The sequence below is a fragment of the Harpia harpyja genome, chromosome 9 (assembly GCF_026419915.1).
Source record: "Harpia harpyja isolate bHarHar1 chromosome 9, bHarHar1 primary haplotype, whole genome shotgun sequence".
Taxonomy (NCBI): domain Eukaryota; kingdom Metazoa; phylum Chordata; class Aves; order Accipitriformes; family Accipitridae; genus Harpia; species Harpia harpyja.
This window is the reverse complement of record NC_068948.1, coordinates 24,449,729-24,470,229: the sequence shown is the minus strand read 5'-3', so window position 1 is coordinate 24,470,229 and position 20,501 is coordinate 24,449,729. Positions and strand designations below refer to the sequence as shown.

Sequence of the window (20,501 nt, the reverse complement as noted above, 5' to 3'; positions counted from 1 at the left end):
CACGGCACTGCTCCTCTGGGGTGAGTGCCCGGGCATGGGCCTTGGGGCTGGGCAGGGGGCCTGATGCCACAGGGATGGGCGTCTAGACCCCTCCCACACTTTGGGGAGCAGTGAGTTGAAGCAGAGCCCAGTGGCACCATCCGGCCCATGGGGAGGGAGTGCCAGGTGGCTGCGGGGTCCCCTGAGGTCCCAAATGCCAGCAGAGCCAGCACGCGGGGTTGTACCCCTCAGCGTGCCTGGGGCCGTGGGGCTGGGGCAGCTGTGGGGACGGGGCTGTGGGGACAGGGTTGAAGTGACAGGTATCACAGGGATAGGAATATGGGGACTGGTGTCACAGGGCTGGGACGGCTGTGGGGATGGGGACACGGGGGCAGGGCTGTGGGGATGGGGACATGGGGAATGGGGCTGTGGGGACAGGGCTGTGAGGACAGGCACCACAGGGATAGGGATGTGGGGACTGGTGTCATGGAGCTGGGGTGGCTGTGGGGGTGGGCACATGGTGATGGGGCATGGTGGGGGCAGAGCTGTAATGATGGGGACATGGGGGACAAGCACCATGCAGATGGGGCCATGTGCCACGGGGGTGGGACCATGGTGACAGGGCCATAGGGATGGGGCCATGGGGACGGGTGCCGTGGGGCTGGCGGAAGTGTCCCCATGCTTTGCGCCAGCCTGTGGTGGCTGTGCTGCCCAGAGACAGTGCGTGGGCGGCTCTGATGCAGCCATGTCCCCTGGGCTCTCCCAGCTGGCCTGGGAACCATCCCTGCACCCTTTCCCATGGGTGCCGGTGTCCCCGCAGGGGCAGCTTGGGGACAGCCCCTGCACCCCTTCCCCTGGGTGCCGGTGTCCCCGTGGCAGCAGCCCCCACCCAGCACCTCTCCCCTTCCTTCCAGCCCAAGCCCTCAGCCTCACTGGTGAGTCCTTGTTGCTGGTCCCCAACCCTGCTATCCCCAGACACCGCCGGTGGCCCCAGCAGACTGGCGTCCCCTGTCACCTCACAGGTGCCCAGCCCAGCCAGCTCACGCTGGACCCCCCCTGGACACCGGTGTTCCTGCCAGAGAAGGTGACACTGACCTGCCGGGGCTCCAGCGCGCCCGGCCCCACCGACTGGTATGTCAACGAGCAGTTCTGGCAGCAGGCAAGATCCAACCACATCCACATCACCAGAGACCTACCCGGGAGCTACAGCTTGCGGTGCCACAGCCCTGGTGCCGGGCTCAGCCCCTCCATCACCTTGGGCTTCTCAAATGGTGAGGAGTGGCATGGGTGCCCCTGCCCTGGCACCTGCGGGTGCCACAAGGCCTCTGGGTGGGCTTTCTTTCTCAGCCTCTCGCCCCTCGTGTGACAGGAGCCCATCCTGTGCACACTGGCTGCATCTCCTGCGCATCACTGGGTGCATCACCACGCACACCAGTGCATCCTTGTGCACACTGGTGCATCCCCATGCGATGGGAGCCCACCAGCTGAATCCCTGTGCACCAGCCGCCCCCGCTCTCTCTTGCAGACTGGCTGGTGCTGCAGGTGCCGGCGCGGGTGCTGCTGGAGGGGGACGCGCTGCCGCTGCGCTGCCGGGGCTGGAAGGACACGCATGTCACCCAGGTGCGGTTCTTCCATGAGAGGGAGGCGCTGGGGGGGCCCTCCCGGGGGACCGAGCTGCTCCTGCCTTCCCTGCAGCTGCACCACAGCGGGCGCTACCACTGCCAGGCCACCGTGGGCCACATCTTCCCAGGGTGGCAGGAATCGGCACTGGTGATGGTGGCAGTGCAAGGTGAGCACCCCCTCCCCGACACCCACCTGGCGGGGTGCAGCCCCCCTTCCCCAGCGGGCTTGGGGTCACTGCTCCCCCCCGGCTCCCTCCTAGAGCTCTTCACGGTGCCGGTGCTGCGCCTGGAGGGCCCAGCTGAGCCCCGCGAGGGAACCCCCGTGGCCCTGGGCTGCCTCAGCCACCTCAGCCCCCTGCGGCCCCTCACCCGCCTCCAGCACCTATTCTACCAGGATGACATGGTGGTGGGGGGGCCCCAGGGCTCCCCCCAGCTCCAGCTGCCGGCTGTGGGGCTGTCCCACTCGGGGAACTACTCCTGCGAAGTGCAGACAGAGACGGCCAGCGTGCGGAAACGCAGCACCCCGGTCACCGTCACGGTGCGCAGTGAGTGTGCAGGAGGGATGGGGGCGTACCGGGGCCCTGCAGCCATCCCTGGGTCCCCACATCCCTCCCCAGGTCCTCCCACCCCTGCCTGCCTCCCCCCATCCCTCCCCACATTCCCACATGGGGGGGATCCCCCCATCCCTCCCCAGGTCCCTCCCTGGGATCCCTTCATGCCTCCCTAGGTCCCCCCATTCCTTCCCAGGTCCCTTCCCAGGTCCCCACATGCCCCCCAGGGTCCTTCCATTCATTTCCAAGTCCCCCCATCCCTGCCTGGGTCCCCCTCATTTCTCCCTGGGGTCCCTCCATCCCTCCCTGGGGTTGCCTGATCCTTCCCTGTTGTCCCTCCATGTTGCCCAGGTCCCTCCATCCCTCCTCTGGTCCCCCTTCCCTGCCTGGGTCCCTCCATCTCTCCCTGGGGTCCCCTCCATCCCTCTCCAAGTCGTCCCCCCCTTCCCTAGGTCCCCCATCCCTGCCCATCTCCTCCCTGCAGGGGTCCCAGTCTCCGGGGTGTCCCTGGTAGCACAGCCCCCCGGGGGGCAGGTGGCAGAAGGAGACCGCCTGGTGCTGAGCTGCTCGGTGGCCGAGGGGACGGGGCCCCTCTCCTTCTCCTGGCACCGGCAGGGCTCAGCTGTGCCACTGGCCACAGGCCCCTACTACAAGCTCCGCACTGTGCAGCACCAGGACAGCGGCCGCTACCACTGCACGGCCACCAACGGTGGCACGGTGGCTGACAGCCCGCCGCTGTGGGTCACTGTCCTGGGTGAGCAGGACCCTCTGGCTTCAGGCGCCCCCCACCCACGGTGTCACCTCATCCCGCTACTGGTCTGACCCCAGCACCATCTTTCTGCCTGGCAGTGCCGGTGGCTGGTGCCACCATCACGATGGCGAGGATGGAGCCAGTGGTGCCGGTGGGCGAGAATCTCAACCTGAGCTGCTCTGTGCGGGAGGGCACCGCGCCGGTGACCTTCACCTGGCTGCGGGACGGGCAGGAGCTGGACTCGGGGCCCGTCCTGTCCCTGGGGACTGTGGGGCCAGCACACGCTGGGACCTACCAGTGCCTGGCCACCAACCGCCTCGGCACCCACCGCATCTTCCGGGCACGCAGCCTGGCGCTGGCCCTCGCGGTGACACAGCTGAGACAGGGAGGGCAGCAGCAGGGCACAGGTGGGGGCTACGCTCATCTGCCCACCCCCCGGCCCCCCATGGGTGTCCAGCCCCCCAGGGTCAGGGCTGACCTGGGCTTGTCCCTGCTCTGTCCCCAGCCATGGCTGTGGGGCTCAGCGTGTCCCTCCTGCTCCTGCTCCTGCTCACTGCTGCCATGGGCTGGTACCTCCGGCGCCGGCGCCGTGCAGGTGGGTCACCCACACCAGGGGGCTGGGGACCAGGTCTGTGGTCCCAGGTGGGGTAAAAGCCCCCCACACCAGCTGGGGGGTGGGGAATGGGGCTGCACCCTGCATCCCTCATCTTGGCTAGGGCTGAGCCCCCAGCGTCCTCGGCTCAGGGTCCCAGGCGGGTCTTGGGGGCCCTCCCTGCTTGCAGCTCATGTACCCCCATCTCAGCTGGGTATGCGGGGCTGAGTCCCTGGTACCGCCAGCTTGGGGTCCTGGAGGGTCTTGGCGGGTGTTGTCTCCTTCCTGGGCATGCAGGGCTGAGCCCCATGGTCCTTGGCTTGGGGTCCAGGGGGTCTTGGGGTGCCTTGGGTGGTCTCCCTGCTTGCAGCCCACAACTCCCTGTCTCATCTGGGGGTCTGGTACCCCCAGGTGAAACTCACCGGAGTCCCCGGTACCACCAGCTTGGGGTCCCGGGGTCCTCCCTCCCTCCTGGGCATGCACGGCCAAGCCCTGGGGTCCTTCGTTTGGGGTCCCGGGGAGTCTCAGGGGTCCTGGGGGTCCCTCGCTGCTGTGACTCCCGGGGCCCCAGGGCCGCTCACACCCCCCCTTGCCTTACAGCTGCTGGGAAGAGCCAGAGAAGGTGAGCGGGGGGGGGTGTCCAGCCACGAAGCCCCTTTCCCCGGGGGCTGGGACAGCAGGTTACCCCCCCCCGCCCCGGTCTGCCCCCTCCCCAGGCACCCCATTGTCCCCGCAGGGACCCCACAGTCCCTCTGGAGCCCGAGGGTCGCCAGCCAGAGCCCACAGCCCCGCCCGGGGAGCCGGAGGACGGGGAGGTGCTGTACATCCGTGTCGTGGTCACCGAGCGGGACGGGGGTGAGTATGGCGGGTGGGGGTGGGGGACGCGCCGCCCACGCGTGTCACCGCCCCTAGCCCGGGTCCCCGAACCGGTTTTTCTTCCAGGCAATTCCCCGTCCCGCTCCCCCCGGGGCTCCCCCCGCTCCGCACCCCCGCGGGAGCCGCCCGTTACCTACGCTGTGCTGCCGGGTCCCCACGCGCGGCTGCGGCTCCCGAGCGACACCTACGAGAATGTCCCGTGACACCACGAGGCACTGGGGGGGGACCGGGGACTGTGCTCGTGCGCGCTGGTGTCCGTGTGTCCCCGGGGCAAACCCCCGGACACACAACCCACGGCTCCCGCGGGGCAGCCGCTCCTCTGCCCGGGGCCCGATCCGGATCAGCAGAGCCCAGCCCCGGCGGGGGGGGGGTCCTGCATGGGGCTACACAGGGCACCCCGTGCTCCCCATTCCCCCTCCCAGTGCTCTGTGGGGCTCCCAGTGCTCCCAGTACCCTCGGGGGCTCCCCATTCCCTCTCCCAGTGCTCCCAGTACCCTCAGGTGCTCCCCATTCCCCCTCCCAGTGCTCTGTGGGGCTCCCAGTGCTCCCAGTACCCTCGGGGGCTCCCCATTCCCTCTCCCAGTACCCTCAGGTGCTCCCCATTCTCCCTCCCAGTGCTCCCCACTCACCCTTCCAGTGCTCTGTGGGGGTCCCCAGTCCTCCCCAACGCTCCCAGCACCCCCTGCCTAACTCTTCCTCTCCCCCTCACCCCCTCCTCCCTCCAGCAGGTCCCCCCACACCCCCACCCCTGGGAAGCCCCAGCCCCGCCCCCCCCCCCCAGGCTCAGGGGTGCCAGGCTCTGGCTGCATCTCAGGGAAGGCACTGGGGCCCCCCTTGAGAGGTCTGGGGGCTCCCCCCAACCAGGGCTCTGGGGGGGCCGGGGGGGGGCACAGGACCCATTTCCATGGTATCAGCCCCAAAATGCAGCTTTTTTGTTAAATGTGTAAATGGTGTTTTTCTCCCCTGCGAACATTTCCTCCACCCAGAAACATGCGGCAGCTGCCACCGGGAGCCAGTGCCACCATCCCCAGCCCCATGGGTGTCTGTCCCCAGCCCCATGGTGTCTCTGTCCCCACAAGCTCCAACCCCATCAGATAGTGCAACCGTGCCCAGCAGGAGCATGTCCCTGTCCCTGGTGGATGCCCAGCCCTGTTGGCAGCCAGGGCCTTCGTCCCTGTCCCCACACCATGTCCAGCCCCACCAGGAGCCAGTGCCATTGTCACCCCAGGCTCTTGCCCCGCCATTACAGAAACCCTCCTGCCCTGTTTGTGCATGGTGCTCCTTTACTGTGGGGTGGATGGCAGCAGAAGCGGGGGGCAGCACCACGCAGCCCAGGCAGCTTCAGCCCCCCCAGGCTCAGGGGGTCCCAGCACTATGGTGGCATTCAGGCTGCGCCTGTGCCTGGCCGAAGGCAGTTTGGCACCAAAACCAGCCACTTCCAGGAGGGAAAAGCTCCAGTTCTCCATCACAGTCCCAGGAGGGGGGCCATGTGGGGTCCCCAGCTGCTGGGGACGGACAGGAGGACAAGGGGCAGCTGCGGCACGGCAGCAGGACAGGGTCAGGAGTGTTTGATCTGGAGCGTTTCGTACATCTCCTGGCCCTCACCGCTGAGCCCCTGCATGGGAGAGGGAGTTACAGGATGCCTGTCCCCCCCCAACTGCCACCCCCCCTCCAGACTGTCACTCCACTGTGGGAGCTTCCCACCCAAGATGTGCCCCAGGGAAGGGCCCCGGGGAGCTATGGACTGTTGTGGGGGGGCTGCACCCAGGGTGGGTGCTCCCAAGGCAGGCGGTGATGGGGGGGACAGGGCACCCCCCAAGTTACAGCACCCATAGGATACAGCACCTGCAGGGTGGGGCATCCCCACAGAATGGGGCACCCATAGAACGGTGCACCCAGTGGGATACAGGCACCCCAGGGGACAGGGTACCCCCCCAGGGACAGCAGCTGTGGGTAGGGCCCCCCTGGGATGCGTCACCCCCAGGCTGACTTACGGTGTAGATGGCTTCTTCCTTCTGCTCCAGGAAAGTGAAAGAGAAAGAGTTGGGGAGGGGGAACGCACACAAAAACACCTGCCCCCGCCACCCCCCTGCACCCCTCCCTTCACTCCCTGGGGAAGTTGGGGGAAGTCATGAGGTTTCCTGGATTTCTTCCCCCCAATCCAGGAGCACCAGAGCCCCCCCCTACTTCCCCTTCGCTTTCCCCTTCCACAGCTACAACACTGACTGGGGTGGGCACTGGCTGGGGGAGCCTGTCCCTCCCGGGGTACCCCAGCCCCAAACCTCCCCAGTTCTGGCCGCCCTTTGCCGCCAGCACCGTTACCTCCTTGATGGCTCCCTGCCGTGACGCTCGATGAGCCAGGAACTGCAGGGGGGCAAGGTGGTTGCCCAAAAGCAAAAAAAAAAAAAAAAAAAAAAAAAAAAAAAAAAAAGTAAGAGGAAGAAGCCCCTGCACAGGTGTGGAAGCCTTGGGGCACTTGCTGTCACCTCCCTGGGGGTCCTCCCCAAAAAATGGGGCCTGACAGGTGGCCACAGACCAGATCCTAGCACTCACCTTGAGGCGGCAATAAAGGACGGTGAGGACGATGCCATAGAGGAAGAGGATGGCGTCCAGGATGTAGCAAAGCTCCGGCTCCATCAGGGCCTCTGGGGAGGATGGAGGGAGGGGGGTGGGAGGGGGTTCCCAGGTCAGCATTGCTGCAGGACAGATCGTGCACCTGTCCTGGCTGCCGAGAGCCTGGCTCTGCCGCCTCTAAGCATCACCCCTTTCCACACACTGGTGACAGCAGGGGGTCCCAGGGGGTTGCAGGCTGTGCCGATGTCCCCTCAGATGGCACCGACATCCCCTTGGATGGTGTTGGAGAGCCCCAGAGCCCACCAGAACTCACCCTGGGGTGCCCCTCCATGCCACAAGCACCCAGGGGGACTTCAACAGATCCTGGCTCGCCCCAAAGGATGAGGACGCCGTTAAAGGAGCCTGACACCCATGCACCCACCCAGCTGCTCCCCATCCCTGCGGGACCCGCATCCCCACCTGCCGCTGGGGTCCACAGCAGCAGCAGGGCAGCGGCGAGCAGCAGGTGGGCGCCCATCCCTCCACGTGGCCCCGAGCAGGGTCCGGCAGGCTGGGGCTATCGTGCTGGAGTCAGCGATCACAGAGCCAGCGCCTTCCTGCTGGCTTGCACCGCCCCCACTTCGCTTCCCCCCTCCTCCGGCGCCCACTGTGCTGGGGAACCGGCCAGCACAGCCGTCCTCTCTTCCTGCAAAGGGCGGTGGGGATGTTGCTCAATGGCCAGGCAAGCTGTCCCCAAGTGTCACCCATCCTTCCCATGCCTGGCCCACCCCAGCCCTCATGGCACCACAGCTCCCCAGCCCTGCTGTGGTCACCTGGAGGGGCTGCAGGAACACCCACCAGCCCCAGGCGGATGAAGGCTGTCAGGGAAAGCCCACAGGCTGCAGGCGCTGGCAGCACCCAAACCTGGGGTGTTGGAAGTGAAACCCCTGGGGGGTGTCTCCAGGCTCCCCCTGGCCAGGGAAGGCTGCAACCATGGGAAGGGGAAGCTCTCGACCACAAGCCTCACGTGGGAAAGGGAGGAAGAGTGGGGCTTCACCAGGTTTCAGCTGGAGAAGGGCTGATGTGAGGACAGAGATGTGGTGCTGGGCAGGCAGGACCCGGTTTAGTCTTTATTTGACTCAGATGAGGAAGGGGGTGCAGTTGGGGGGGACCGGGGGACCCCCCTGCCCAGAGCAGCGCACACAGGAGGAGACGGGCACAGCGGGGCCAGCCAGGGCTGCCACCTCACCGATCCACTTCCCCAAAGACGATGTCTTGCGTGCCTGGGGGAGGGAGAGAGGGGTTAGGGCATGATCAGCCCCCCGAACAAGGAAGGAGCCCCCCTGATAGCTGCGGGAGCCCCCAGCCCCAGGAAGGAACGTACCGATGATGGCCACGACGTCTGCCAGCATGTGGCCCTGTGACATCCGATCCAGACCAGCCTGAAGCAGAACACAGGGACCCCCATCAGCCCACAGTCCCACCTCCAGAGTACCCCCGAGCACCCATCACCCTGGCCCCAGGGCTGCCGAGGTGGGAGGGGGAGGGCTCTGCCTCCCAGGTTTGCACAACGGCAGAGCGGCCGAGCGGGGCCCAGCCCAGCTCACCGCTTCCGGAGTGGGTGCCATGCTGGCAGCAGGGCCCACTGCCCCCCTCCCTGCAACTGGGGGCAGGCAGGGGAGGGGATGCTGCCCCTGCCAGCACAGCATGGCAGGGAGGAGTGGGGGAAGTGGTCAGTTATCAGCAGAGAACAAAACCGGCTGTAGTGGCAGAGGCACGAGAGGCAAGTTCAGGTCCCAGAGGGACCCCAGGGGACATACAGGTGGTGGCTCACAGACCCCTGCTCCAGCCCACCGTGTTGGGGAGCCCAGCACAGAGGAAAAGAAAGCTCATCCCAGGCTGCGCTTGTCCCCTCCAGCCCAAATCCCACCCTCGCCGCGGGCCCCAGCATGGCAATGCTGCCGGCCACCCCAGCCTCCCCTACCAGGTGAGCGAATCCAGGTGCCTTGATCTTGCAGCGGTAGGGGCGGCTACTGCCATCCGAGACAAGGTACACGCCGAATTCACCCTGCAAGGACGTGGGGACAGGGTTGGTGACACGGTGACACTGGCAGGAGGCTGAGGTTCTGTCTCCCAGCCGCAGCGTCCAGCCCTCAAACACCAGTCTGGTGCGACAGCAGAGTCCTGGGGACAGGACAGCCCACCCAGCCAGTGACAGGAGCACCACGATGTCCCCAAGAGCATCACAGGGGAGCCAGGACACCCTTCACCGTGCCAGAGCTCACTTCCCCCATAACACCATGAGAAGTGGCACCTTGGGGGCCTCGATGGCCGTGTAGGTGGCTCCGGGGGGCACCTGGTAGCCCTCCGTGTAGAGCTTGAAGTGATGGATCAGTGACTCCATGGAGGTCTGCGGAGAGAGGAGGGCGCCGTCACCGAGGATGTGTGGCTGGGTGCGGGCAAAAAACGCTGCCCATCTCCTGCCTGTGCCTCATCGGCTGGTGATAGGGAGCAAAGCATGGGAACCGGGGTGGTAGCTGCATTCACATGGCCACTGGGCATAACAAGCACGTGGGATGATGAAGAAGGGCAGCTTCCAGGTCTCCTCTGTGACAGCCCCTGCCTTCACCAGGGTGGTTTTTCGGCCCAGCTGGGCTGGGCCTGGCAGAGCCGGGGAAGGGAGATCCCCTCCCACAGCACAGGGCTGGACCACTGCAAGGCTCAGGAGCAGCTTCAGCTGGCAACAAACCTGCCCCCGGTGCAAAGCTGTCCTTCCTGCCCACACGCTCCCAGACCAGGCAGGGACAGTACACAGGAGGCCAGGCAGTCCCCAGCTGAGCTGGGGGACGGATGCAGCAGCAGATAACACCAGCAAAATCCTCAGCACAAGCATCTGACACGCCAAACCGCATTTCCTGCTCGCCAGCGCCGACGTGCAGCCAGCAGCAAGGCCTGGTGGGGGAAGGAAGCGCGTTTACCTTCATCTCTGCCCGCTTCGGAGGGGAGATTTTGGCATCATCTACTTTGATCTCCCCCTCAGGCATCTTGTTGAGGCACTGGAGGATGATACGGAGGGACTGTCGCATCTCTTCCACACGGCACAGGTATCTGTGGGACCCCCAAGCCGCTCAGCTCAGGGCCTGCGCCCTGTGCGGTGGGCACCCCGTGGGGAAGCCACAGCCTCACCACAGGCCCACGGAGAAGGTGTGACCCTGCCGAGCCCCCAGAAGAGCCAGCATGTGATGTACCTGTCGTAGCAGTCGCCCCGGGAGCCGATGGGGACGTCGAACTCCACCTGGTCATAGACGTCGTAAGGCTGGGTCTTGCGCAGATCCCAGTGGATCCCTGAGCCCCGGAGCATCACCCCACTGGGTGGAGGGAGGTGGGTGAGCAGCCCACCCAAAGTAGGGGCCCCAGCCCACGCCAGCTCTGGGCCCTCCCCATGCCCCGAAGCAGACCCTGACACAGAGGAAAGCAGCCATGCATCCCCTGCCTGTGCACACCCCACAGCCCTGAGCAGCAGCCACAGGAGGATGGCTTGGGGACATCACGAGGGTACAGCCAGGCAGAACACCGCGTCACAGCTCCTGCCACGCTGTGGCCACCGGATGGCACTGCCCTGACAGTCAGCAGTGTCATCGGTCCCCAAAACGGCTCCAGGCTGAGACCTTTGGACTCAACCCCAATTCTTCTGGGGGAGACAACACAAGTGGGCAGTAGCAGGAGGCTGAGCCCCCCACCCAGGTGTCCCCAGGAGCCACCGGACCCACCTGAACCCGTAGTTGAGAGCCTCCTCCGCTGTTATCACCCCAATGTCAACTGTGCGGTTCTTCCAGATGCGGTTGTTTGTGAGCATCTGCGAGCAACAGGGCATTAGTCACCTGTTCCCCACACCAGCTACCTCTCCCCGATTACACACCCTCTTTCCTGACCCGTGTCACCTTGTCACCACTGCCGCAGGAGGAATAACCCTGTGCTGGCTGTGCCCAGGGGACAGGCAACACAAGACCCCAGCCCTCAAGGTGCTGGGAAATGGGGACTGTCCCTCTCTCCCAGGTTTTGAGCAGAAGCCTGGCTCCCATCCTGCCTCACCTCCTCCACCTCATCTATCCGCATGGAGAAATTCTTCACGAACTCGTAGATGTCATCCATCAGTCCCAGGGGCAGGTCCTGCATGGGGGGGAGAGGGAGGTGAGCCCATGCACGGCCAGTGGCACTAGGGATGTGGGCAGGGAGACACCAGAGGGGCCATCACCCATGCAGGGACACCCTGCACATCCCTGCCAGACCAGAGAGGCTCTGCAGGGAGCCGGGGCACGACACAGCTTCCCTTACCTGGTGCACCCCGCCGGGGCGGATGTAGGCAGCGTGCATCCGTGCCCCTGAGACCCGCTCATAGAACTCGAACATCTGCAGGGACAGAGGAGAGCCCACTGCTCCACGGCACGGCCCCGTGGGCAGCACTGAGCCCCAAATCCGACCCCCCAGTACGGCCGCACTGCCCTTTACCTTCTCTCTCTCCTCAAACATCCAGAAGAAGGGGGTCATGGCCCCAATGTCCAGTGCATGTGTGGTCACAGCCATGATGTGGTTGAGCAGCCGGGTTATCTCCGCGAAGAGAACTGGGGGCAGAAGGGGCACAGGGGGGTGAGCACCTCCGGCCCTGCGCCCCCCCTGCAGAGGGGGAACGGGGACTGAGCCCCCGGAAAGCTGAGAGCTACAAGCCCTCAGCAGGGCAGGCAGAAGCACCTGCTTCTGGGAAAGGAGCTGGAGCCCCTGCAGAAAAGGTACGGGGATGCATGGGGACGCTCTCACCTCGGATCCACTGAGCCCGCAGAGGCGGGCGGATGTTGAGCAGCTTCTCCACGGCCAGGGAATAGGCCTGCTCATTGCACATCATGGAGACGTAGTCGAGACGGTCGAAGTAGGGCAGTGCCTGCCGAAAGAAACGGCCTCGAGCACTGGCTGCTGGCACCTACAGCTGGGCAGCAAAGACCCGGGACCCCTGGGAGTGCTTGGAGGCTTCACTGCAGCCAGGGAGCACCAGGACACAGCCCCCAGGCACAGCATGCTCAGGGAGCATCAAGCACAACAGCAGCCACGAAAGCAGCCCAGAAGCTACAGCCCCAGGCTGGAGCGGACACGTGGACGGCTCTGCCTTGGGATAAGGCTTGAAGGAAGGCAGACAATGTCCCTCTGCGAGAGTTTTCCAGCTCACAGATGCAGTGAGGGCCCTAATCCTGCACCCTTGGCACACAACAGCTGAGAACCATCTCTGCCGCGCAGCTGTCACGGTGCTGCCTCAAGCCACAGTGGCCAGTCAAGGCAGCGCTCCCCCCCAGCCTGGGGCTATTTCAAGCTCCATTTCTCCTGCTGGCACAAACGTTAAACCCGATCAGAACAATAAATCAGCAGAGTCTGTTTACAAACACTGCTGCAAACCCTGACAGGCAAATAAATCCCCTCCCAGTGCACCAAGGAGGCTGCTGATGTATCTGATCAGACAGCTGCAGACAGACGGACACCAACAGCCACTCATGTCCTAGTTTCCTCACCCCAGAAAGACACCCCTCACTCTCCCCACAGACAGACACCAGCCCCCAGGATGGGGAAGCACTGGGAGCCCGCTGTGCCTTACCTGGAGGTATGTCTTGTACTCGATGAGCTTCTCGGTGCCTCGGTGCAAGAGGCCAACATGGGGGTCGCACTTCTTCACCGTCTCCCCGCTCAGCTCCATGACCAGCCGCAGGACCCCGTGGGCAGCCGGGTGCTGGGGTCCAAAGTTTATGGTCAAACTGGAGACCTTTTTGTGAGCCACAGGGTCCTTGTCTGCTCGGGGGAGGAAAGAGGAGAGTTGGGCAGGGAGGAACATCCACCCCCAAAAGCGCTACTGTCTTGAGCGCCCTTGGCCTTTCCTGGCAGCATGGACGTGCAGAGCGGACGCTGGACAGATGTCCAAGCCGAGCTCAGTGCTTGGCCGGACATCAGGAATGTGGTGTCCCAACCGCAAGCTCCTGTCTCGGCCCAACGCAAGACCCCTGGGACAAGTCCAAGGGCCTCCCGAGAGGCTCAGCCTGGGCTGGCCACTATTCCCAGAGCACGGGGAGCCAGACGGCTTCCCGATGCTGCATGGCACCATACACCTACACCCCCTGAGACCCAGGCACCCATGGGACACTCAGGACAACAAGGCAGCCCTGAGCATCCAGTGAGCCCCAGTCTGGCCCTGGGCACCCACAAAGCAGCAGCCCTGCATATCCAGGGGCCCAGGATATGCACAACAGACCTCCACAGCACCCACTGGGCCCTTGCTCCAGCCATGGGTACTTCCCCTGAGTCCCAGGCCCCAGTGGGCATTCAGTGAGCCCCAGACTGACCCAGGACAGCCCCTGGCCCCTGTGATCCCAAAGCTGACATCCACCGAGCCCATACGAGGTCCTGAGTGCCTCCTGGACAGCCCTGAGCACCCACAAGGAATCCAACTGGCTCCGGAGCCCACTGAGCATCCCCCAATGTCCCCCAACACCCCCTCAGGGCTCCCTCGGAGCCTCGGGCCCCCTCCAGGGCACCTAACACCCCCCCCCCAGGGCCTCAAGATCCCCTCCAGGGCCCGCCAAAGGGCCTCAGGGCAACCGCCAGGGCCCCGACTCCCCCCCTCCAGGCACCACCAAGAGCACCTGACACCCCCACAGGGCCTCGACTCCCCCCTCCAGGGACCACCAAGAGCACCTGACACGCCCCCAGGGCCTCGGCCTCCCTCCTCAGGGGCCTCCCCAGGGCCTCGGGGCTCCTCCAGGGCCCCCGACACCTTCCCAGAGCCTCGGCCGCCCCCCTCCTGGGCTGCTCTGGGGCCTCCCCCGCCCCCGCCGCTGAAGTCCCCCCACCGCCCCTCACCGTTCCAGGGCGGCGGCACCCACTTCTCCGTCTCCTTGCTCGGGTACATGACGGCACCGGCGAACTGCTGGGCCCACTCCACATCGGGCTGCCACTGCCGCGCCGTCCTGCGGGACAGGACGGGGCCGGGCCGGGCCGGGCCGTGACGGGGGGGTTCCAGGCCCCACCGGCCCCCGCCCCGGCCCCGGCCTCCCACCGCCGCCACCCGGTCCCGTCTCCCGTCCCGGTTCCCCACCACTCTCACCGGGCCGGGGCGAGCCCCAGCCGCGCCGCCGCCGCCGCCGCCGCCCGCAGCCCCGAAGGTGCCCTCAGCCTCCCCAGCGCCCGCAGCGCCGCCATCTTGCCCTTGGCACTGCGCATGCGCGTCCCTGCCCTCACGGCCGCGAAGGGGGCGGGGCCGGTCGCCATGCTTGGGGAGGGCAGGAGAAGCCCTGCCGCGCCGCCATATTGACCGTGGGCAGCTCTGCCGCCATCTTTACTAAGGGAAAGAGCCGGGAAATGGCCGCTGGGGCCGCTGCCATCTTTGTGCCGGGCAGAGGCCGGCGGTGGGATGGGGAGTCTCGTGGGGATGCACACGAGGACGGAGGGGACAGGGATGGGGACAAGGATGGGGACAGAGGGGAGAGGGGACAGAGGGGACAGGGATGGGGATGGAGGGGACAGGGATGGAGACAAGGATGAGGACAGAGGGGACAGGGACAGAGGGGACAGAGGGGACAGGGCGAGCAGGATGCGCATGGTTAAGGAGGAGTGGGGTGTCCTGGCGTGATGGCAGGGGGACACGTGTCCCCAGGCCTCCCTGCTTGGGGACCACTGTGGCTGGAGGTGGCCCCTGTCCCCTCCTGTGACACCCCCAGTGTCCCCATGCGGGTGCTGGGGGGGGACAACAGGTACCAGGGTGCCATGTGGGTGGTGGGGCTGGGGGGTGACCAAAATTGTCCTGTGTCCACTCTGGCCAAGCTGCACCACCAGCCCCCGCCCTTGGGAAGTTCCCAGGCTCCGGCATCTGGGTTCGCCCCCCCTCCTGGGGGACACGGGGACCATCCTGCTGTGCCAGGACCCTCCACATCCCCTGCCCCCCCCCCGCCATGTCCTCACAACTGCAGGGTCATGGCAGCTCCCGCAGCCTTGCCCTGCGTCACCGTCCCCAGTGACGCCAGCAGCCGCCCGGCCCCCACGTCATGGCTGTTCCTGACCCGGCGTGAGTCACGGTGGCTGTGCGAGCTGATGCTGTCCAGATGTTGGCTGCTGGCAACCTCCTCCCGGCACAGGGCCACCCTGCTGGGGCTGGATCCGGCCACAGGCCAGGAGGCTAAGCCAGGAGGAGCTCCCCGTGCTGAGCCCCTGCCAGCACCCAAGGGTGCCCACGGCCCAGACCCCAGACCTGTGGGGGATGCTGGAGCCGGGAGATACTGGAGCTGGGGAACACTGGAGTTGGGGGGATGCTGAAGCCAGCAGATGCCAGAGGTGTCGGATGTTGCTCATGGCAGATGCCAGAGGAGGCGGATGTCAGCCAGAGCAGATGTCAGATCCCAGGGATGCCGGCTGTGCCGGATGCCAGAGCTAGCAGATGCCACAGCCCATGGGATGCCGGCTCTGGCAGATGCTGACTGTGGCAGATGCTGCGGCCCAGCGGATGCTGCATGTGCCGGCTGCTGGCCATGGCAGGTGCCCAGGCCATGGTGGGCTCCATGCCCTGCTGGCGGCACTGCTCCTAGGCACGGGTGGGTGCCAGGCAGGTGCTGTCCCAGCCAGGCCCGGCCGTGGTGCCGGTGGGGTCCCATGGGTGCAGCCGAGCAACGCTGCGGTGCTGGTACAGAGGCCCTTTGTGCAGCGGCGCCGGGTGCTGCCGGGTCCCTTTGTGCAGGGCCGCATCACTCTGTTGTTCTCCTGGGGATGGCGGGGATAGCACTGGCACCAGTACCCGCACGGCAGCACCCGGTGCCACACAGGGCACCCCCAGACAGGGGTGCTGGGGGGTGATGGGGCAGGAAGGGTGGCTGGGCCCAGCCCCCCATTCCGAGAAAGGAGGAAGCAGGATGCGGCCCATGTCCTGCCTGGCCTGGCTGGGGGCCAGGAGGTGACTCGGGGTGTGTGACACAGCGGGTGGCCCTGCTGGGAAGTGCGGACACAGGGAGGGGATGGAGGGGCTGAGGCTGGATGGGCTGGGATGGAGCGAAGAGGGAGGGGGGAGGAGGAGGAGGAGAGATGAAGGAGACAGGCAGGGATGGGTATGGGGATGGAGCAGTGGCGTATTAGGGGACAGAGGGTGCTGCAGGGTGGGGGAGCACCCCGGGGTGACCCCAGCCCTGTGCTCACCCTGGGCACACCACGGTCACCCCCGGCAGATGCCCACACTAACCCCGGGCTCCACCCTCCCAGCAAGGGGGGTCCTGGCGAGGGGGTCCTGGTGAGATGATCCCGGTGCAGGGGTCTGGGCGAGGGGCTCTCGGCGAGGGGATGCTGATGCGGGGGGTCCCAGCGAGAGGATCCTGGCGAGGGGGTCCGGGTGCTGGGTCCTGGTGCGGGGGTCCTGGTGAGGGGGTCCCGGTGCGGGTGTCCCAGCGAAGAGGTCCCAGCGAGGGGATGCTGGCGAGGGCATCCCTGTGCGGGGGTCCCAGCGAGGGGATTCTGGTGCAGGAGTCTGGGTGAGGGCGTCCTGGCGAGGGGATGCCGGTGCGGGGGTCGCGGCAAGGGGATCCCGGTGTGGGGCATCCCCTGGCCCGGCCCTGCTCCCGGGGGACCCGGCTCTGCCTTCCCGGAACGGCCCGGGGGGGCCGGGGCCACCCCCCCGCCGCCGGGGCAGCCCCGCTCCGCCCCGCCCGCCCGGGGCCGCCTCTGCCCCCCGTTAAAAGGCGCGGGCAGAGCCGGCGGGACCCGCTGTCGCCTCCCGCTGTCGCGGTGTCGCGGTGGTGTCGCGGTGCCCGGGCCATGCGCCGCGCGCTCCTGGCGCTCCTGGTCGCTGCTGTCGCCGCCGCCGGGGCCGCCCCCGGTCCCGCGTGTCCCGTCACGGCACCGGACGAAGCCGGGACACGGTCCCGCGTGGGGCCGGCCCCGAGGAGAGCCAAGGTACGGCCGGACCGGGACACGGCGGACCGGGATGGGCTGGGACCGGGACGGGCTGGGACCGGGACGGGGCGGGGTGGACCGGGATGGGCTGGGATGGGCTGGGACAAGGATGGACAAAGATGGACCGGGACATACCAGGCCGGGGTGGACCGGGCCGGGCCGGGATGGGCCGGGCCAAGGATGGACAAGGATGGATGGGGACACACCGGACCAGGACAGGACGGGACTGACCGGGATGGGCTGGGACCGGGACACACCGGACCGAGATGGGCTGGGGCAGGGGCGGGCCGGGCCGGGCTTCCCCTCCGCCTCCCGGGGCACTGCCGGGACCCGCCCCGAGGGGGCGACCGGGGCCGCAGGCGGCCGGGACCCTGCAGGGTGAGGGGAGGGAACAGGGGACGCGGGGGCGCTGGTACCGAGCCCACAGACACCGGGGTGCACTGGGCTGGCATGGGCACGGTGCTGGGGGGCACCGGCACGGGGTGGGTGGAGGGTGCTGGGGGGCACCGGGATGCCGGTCCCCTGCCCCAGCGCCCTGCTTCCCCGCAGCGCTTCGCCTCGGTGCCGCGGTACGTGGAGATGCTGGTGGTGGCGGACGAGTCGATGGCCCAGTTCCATGGCGCCGGGCTCCGGAGGTACCTGTTGACAGTGCTGGCGGCGGCCGCCCGGTCCTTCCGGCACAGCAGCCTGGGCAACGCGGTGGAGCTGCGGGTGACGCGGCTGGTGGTGCTGGGCCAGGGCACACCCGGGCCCCCCACCACCCCCAACGCTGCCCAGATGCTCCGCAACTTCTGCCGGTGGCAGAAGGGGCTCAACGTCCCTGACGAGGACAGTCCCCTCCACTTTGACACCGCCATCCTCTTCACGCGGCAGGTGTGGGGAGGGTGACAGCTGGGGGGGTGCTGGGGGCCTTCGGGAGTGCTGCAGGGCTGTTTGGGGTCCCTGCAGGGTGGTTGGGAGCTGGCAGGGTCCCTGGGTGTCCCCCAAGGTGTTTGGGTGCTGGCCGAGCCCCTGGGGTGTCCATGGGTTTCAGGGCTGGTGGGGTCCCTGTGGCCCATCCCAGGGAGTTTGGGTGCTGGCCGGGTTTGGAGGTGTCCCCGAGCCCCCACCACACACGCCCTGCCTGCCACCAGGACCTGTGTGGGGCAGCCACCTGCGACACACTGGGCATGGCCGATGTGGGCACCGTCTGTGACCCCGAGCGGAGCTGTGCCATCGTGGAGGACGACGGGCTGCAGTCGGCATTCACGGCCGCACACGAGCTGGGTGAGCAGCGGGAGCCCGCGGGGCGGCGGGGGGGGGGGCCGCTGCCACCCGTGATTCCCCCTAGGGCTGACACCACCATCCCCTGGCACAGGCCACATCTTCAACATGCTGCATGACACCTCCCAGCCCTGCCGGGAGCTGAACAGCCGCTCTGGAGCCACCCGCCGCGTGATGGCTCCTGTCCTCTCCTCGCTGGAGCCTGGTGAGATGTGGTCCCCATGCAGCGCCCACTTCATCACCGACTTCTTGGACAATGGCCATGGTATGACCTGGCACAGGTGGTCGCAGTGCAGGGGGTCCCAATACACTCAGGGACCCCTGGTGCAGCGGTGCCATGTCCCTGCAGGTCAATGCCTACTGGACAAGCCTTCGGAGTGGCTGCAGCTGCCCTCGGTGCTGCCAGGCAGCATCTACCCGGTGCTGCGGCAATGCCAGCTTGCCTTTGGGCCCGACTCGCGGCACTGCGGTGACCTGCAGCCGCCCTGTGCCTCGCTGTGGTGCACCGGCCATGTCAGCGGTCGCTCCGTCTGCCAGACGAAGCACTTCCCCTGGGCTGACGGCACTCCGTGTGCGCCGGGCAGAGTCTGCATGGATGGGCTGTGTGTTGGCGTCAGCCACATGCAGAAGCTCACCGTGAGTCCCAGTGGGGCAGCGTGGGGTGGGTGGCGGGGTGGGCACTCACCTGCCAGTACCGGGGTTTGACCCCCCATTGCGTTTTCTGGCTGCAGACACCTGTGGATGGCGGCTGGGGACCGTGGGGACCGTGGGGTGGGTGCTCACGGACCTGCGGTGGTGGCGTCCAGCTCTCCCACCGCAACTGCACCGCACCAGCACCTCGCCATGGTGGCCAGTACTGTGAGGGCAAGCGCACCCGCTTCCAGTCCTGCAACGTGGAGGAGTGTCCTGGCAGAACCCGTGAGTGGGGCTGGTGGGGGTGGGGGAGAGCAGGGTTATCACCGGTCCCCAGCATGGGCTGTGGGGGTGGCTGGGGGCTGCCGCCAGTGCTGACTGTGCCCCACTGCTGCCAGCAGCCCTCACCTTCCGGGAGGAGCAATGTGCCACCTACAACCATCGCCCCGACCTCGTCAGGGGGCTCCCGGCCCCCCAGGACTGGGTGCCACGCTACAGCGGCGTCCCCGAACGGGACCAGTGCAAGCTGACCTGCCAGTCCCAAACCCTGGGCTACTACCACGTGCTGCAGCCAAGGGTGAGTGTCCCCCCACCCGCCGGGCACCCCGGGGTGCCTCCGGCAGGTGCTGAGACTGTGCTGTGCCGCAGGTGGCTGACGGGACACCCTGCTCCCCTGAGAGCACAGGGGTGTGTGTGCAGGGTCGCTGCATCCCCGCTGGTTGTGACCGTGTCATTGGCTCCAAGAAGAAGTTTGATAAATGCATGACGTGCGGCGGTGACGGCTCTGGCTGCACCAAGGTCTACGGCTCCTTCACCAAACCCCAGTAAGCACATCAGCGGTGGTGGGGGGCTGGGGGGATGCCACCTGTGGGCTGCCGTCATCCCCCCCTCCAACCCCGCTGTGCCCTGCAGCTACGGCTACAACGACGTGGTGACCATCCCAGTGGGTGCCACGCACCTCCTGGTCCGGCAGATCTCAGCGGCGGGCAGCGAGGACATCTTTCTGGCACTGCGGCGGCCGGCCGGTGGCTCCCTGCTCAATGGCGGCTATGTCCTGGTGCCCTCCCCGACTGATGTGGTGCTGGCAGGCGGCGTGACCCTGCGCTACAGCGGTGCCACAGCAGCCACCGAGACGCTGACAGGCCGGGGGCCGCTGCACGAACCCCTGGTGCTGCAGGTGCTGGTGGTGGACGAGCAGCACCCACCACGCTTGAAATACAGCTTCTTCGTGCCCCGGGCACAGAGACGCCCATCGGCAGCCTGGGAGAAGCAGAAAGCCGAGATCCTGGAGATCCTCAGGAGCCGCCAGCGACACAAGTAGCGGCATGAGCCTGCCTGGGATGTGGCTCTGCCAGAGTGATCCCAGCAGCCACTGCAGCACCTATTTATTTGGTTATTTATTGCCCACCAGGAGCGGGGGCACCGTCCATGGGATGGCATTGGGCAGCCCCTCAGCAAAGCCCTGGCGGGCTCATGCCATGCACGGGACCAGCCCCAGTGCAGGTAACCACATCTACCTCATCCCCTCCAAGGGCAGAGTGGGGTGAACCCCTGGGCAGGCCCCAGGGCCGCCCCCTCCCCAGATGCAGCCCCCCCACCAGCACAGCCACCCAGCTGTAATTTATTGCAGTGCCATTATTTAAAGCTATTTATGGAGCCAGCTAGCGTGGTGTGTGGTGATTGGCATGGTGGTGCCAGGCACCGCAATGTCCCTCGGG

At 66.8% G+C, this 20,501-nt stretch overlaps 4 protein-coding genes across 8 annotated transcripts; 2 read left to right on the top strand and 2 right to left on the bottom strand.

Moving 5' to 3' along the window:
* Window positions 1–672: 672 nt before the first annotated feature.
* Window positions 673–4,610, top strand: LOC128145563 (Fc receptor-like protein 2). Of its 4 annotated transcripts, XM_052795843.1 has the most exons (10): window positions 673–914; window positions 1,002–1,250; window positions 1,505–1,768; window positions 1,862–2,146; window positions 2,637–2,906; window positions 3,002–3,310; window positions 3,409–3,498; window positions 4,096–4,117; window positions 4,232–4,350; window positions 4,438–4,610. In XM_052795843.1, exons 1-10 carry the CDS (start codon window positions 725–727, stop codon window positions 4,572–4,574), a joined length of 1,935 nt encoding a protein of 644 aa, XP_052651803.1. In that variant the 5' UTR covers window positions 673–724; the 3' UTR covers window positions 4,575–4,610. The 4 variants fall into 4 exon arrangements, with proteins under 4 accessions (XP_052651803.1, XP_052651802.1, XP_052651801.1 ...); XM_052795842.1 differs by having other exon boundaries at window positions 1,675–1,768; window positions 2,023–2,906; XM_052795841.1 differs by having other exon boundaries at window positions 1,505–2,146; window positions 4,232–4,610.
* Window positions 4,611–5,636: 1,026 nt separating this feature from the next.
* FCER1G (Fc epsilon receptor Ig) lies at window positions 5,637–7,926 on the bottom strand. Of its 2 annotated transcripts, none has more exons than XM_052795876.1 (5): window positions 7,405–7,926; window positions 6,925–7,016; window positions 6,694–6,735; window positions 6,366–6,389; window positions 5,637–5,986 (listed from the first exon to the last, which is right to left on the bottom strand). In XM_052795876.1, exons 1-5 carry the CDS (start codon window positions 7,460–7,462, stop codon window positions 5,930–5,932), a joined length of 273 nt encoding a protein of 90 aa, XP_052651836.1. In that variant the 5' UTR covers window positions 7,463–7,926; the 3' UTR covers window positions 5,637–5,929. The 2 variants fall into 2 exon arrangements, with proteins under 2 accessions (XP_052651836.1, XP_052651837.1); XM_052795877.1 differs by having other exon boundaries at window positions 6,366–6,386.
* Window positions 7,927–8,041: 115 nt separating this feature from the next.
* On the bottom strand, window positions 8,042–14,262 carry NDUFS2 (NADH:ubiquinone oxidoreductase core subunit S2). The gene is made up of 14 exons (XM_052795868.1): window positions 14,063–14,262; window positions 13,819–13,925; window positions 12,563–12,753; window positions 11,740–11,860; window positions 11,434–11,546; window positions 11,260–11,334; window positions 11,017–11,094; window positions 10,695–10,780; window positions 10,173–10,292; window positions 9,903–10,032; window positions 9,239–9,334; window positions 8,909–8,992; window positions 8,309–8,366; window positions 8,042–8,207 (listed from the first exon to the last, which is right to left on the bottom strand). The coding sequence occupies exons 1-14, from the start codon at window positions 14,224–14,226 to the stop codon at window positions 8,170–8,172; spliced, it is 1,461 nt and encodes a 486-aa protein (XP_052651828.1). The 5' UTR covers window positions 14,227–14,262; the 3' UTR covers window positions 8,042–8,169.
* A 2,347-nt stretch (window positions 14,263–16,609) lies between these two features.
* Window positions 16,610–20,443, top strand: ADAMTS4 (ADAM metallopeptidase with thrombospondin type 1 motif 4). The gene is made up of 9 exons (XM_052796830.1): window positions 16,610–16,887; window positions 17,437–17,760; window positions 18,021–18,153; window positions 18,245–18,415; window positions 18,500–18,786; window positions 18,882–19,068; window positions 19,185–19,360; window positions 19,432–19,607; window positions 19,696–20,443. The coding sequence occupies exons 1-9, from the start codon at window positions 16,750–16,752 to the stop codon at window positions 20,102–20,104; spliced, it is 2,001 nt and encodes a 666-aa protein (XP_052652790.1). The 5' UTR covers window positions 16,610–16,749; the 3' UTR covers window positions 20,105–20,443.
* The last annotated feature ends 58 nt before the right edge of the window (window positions 20,444–20,501 follow it).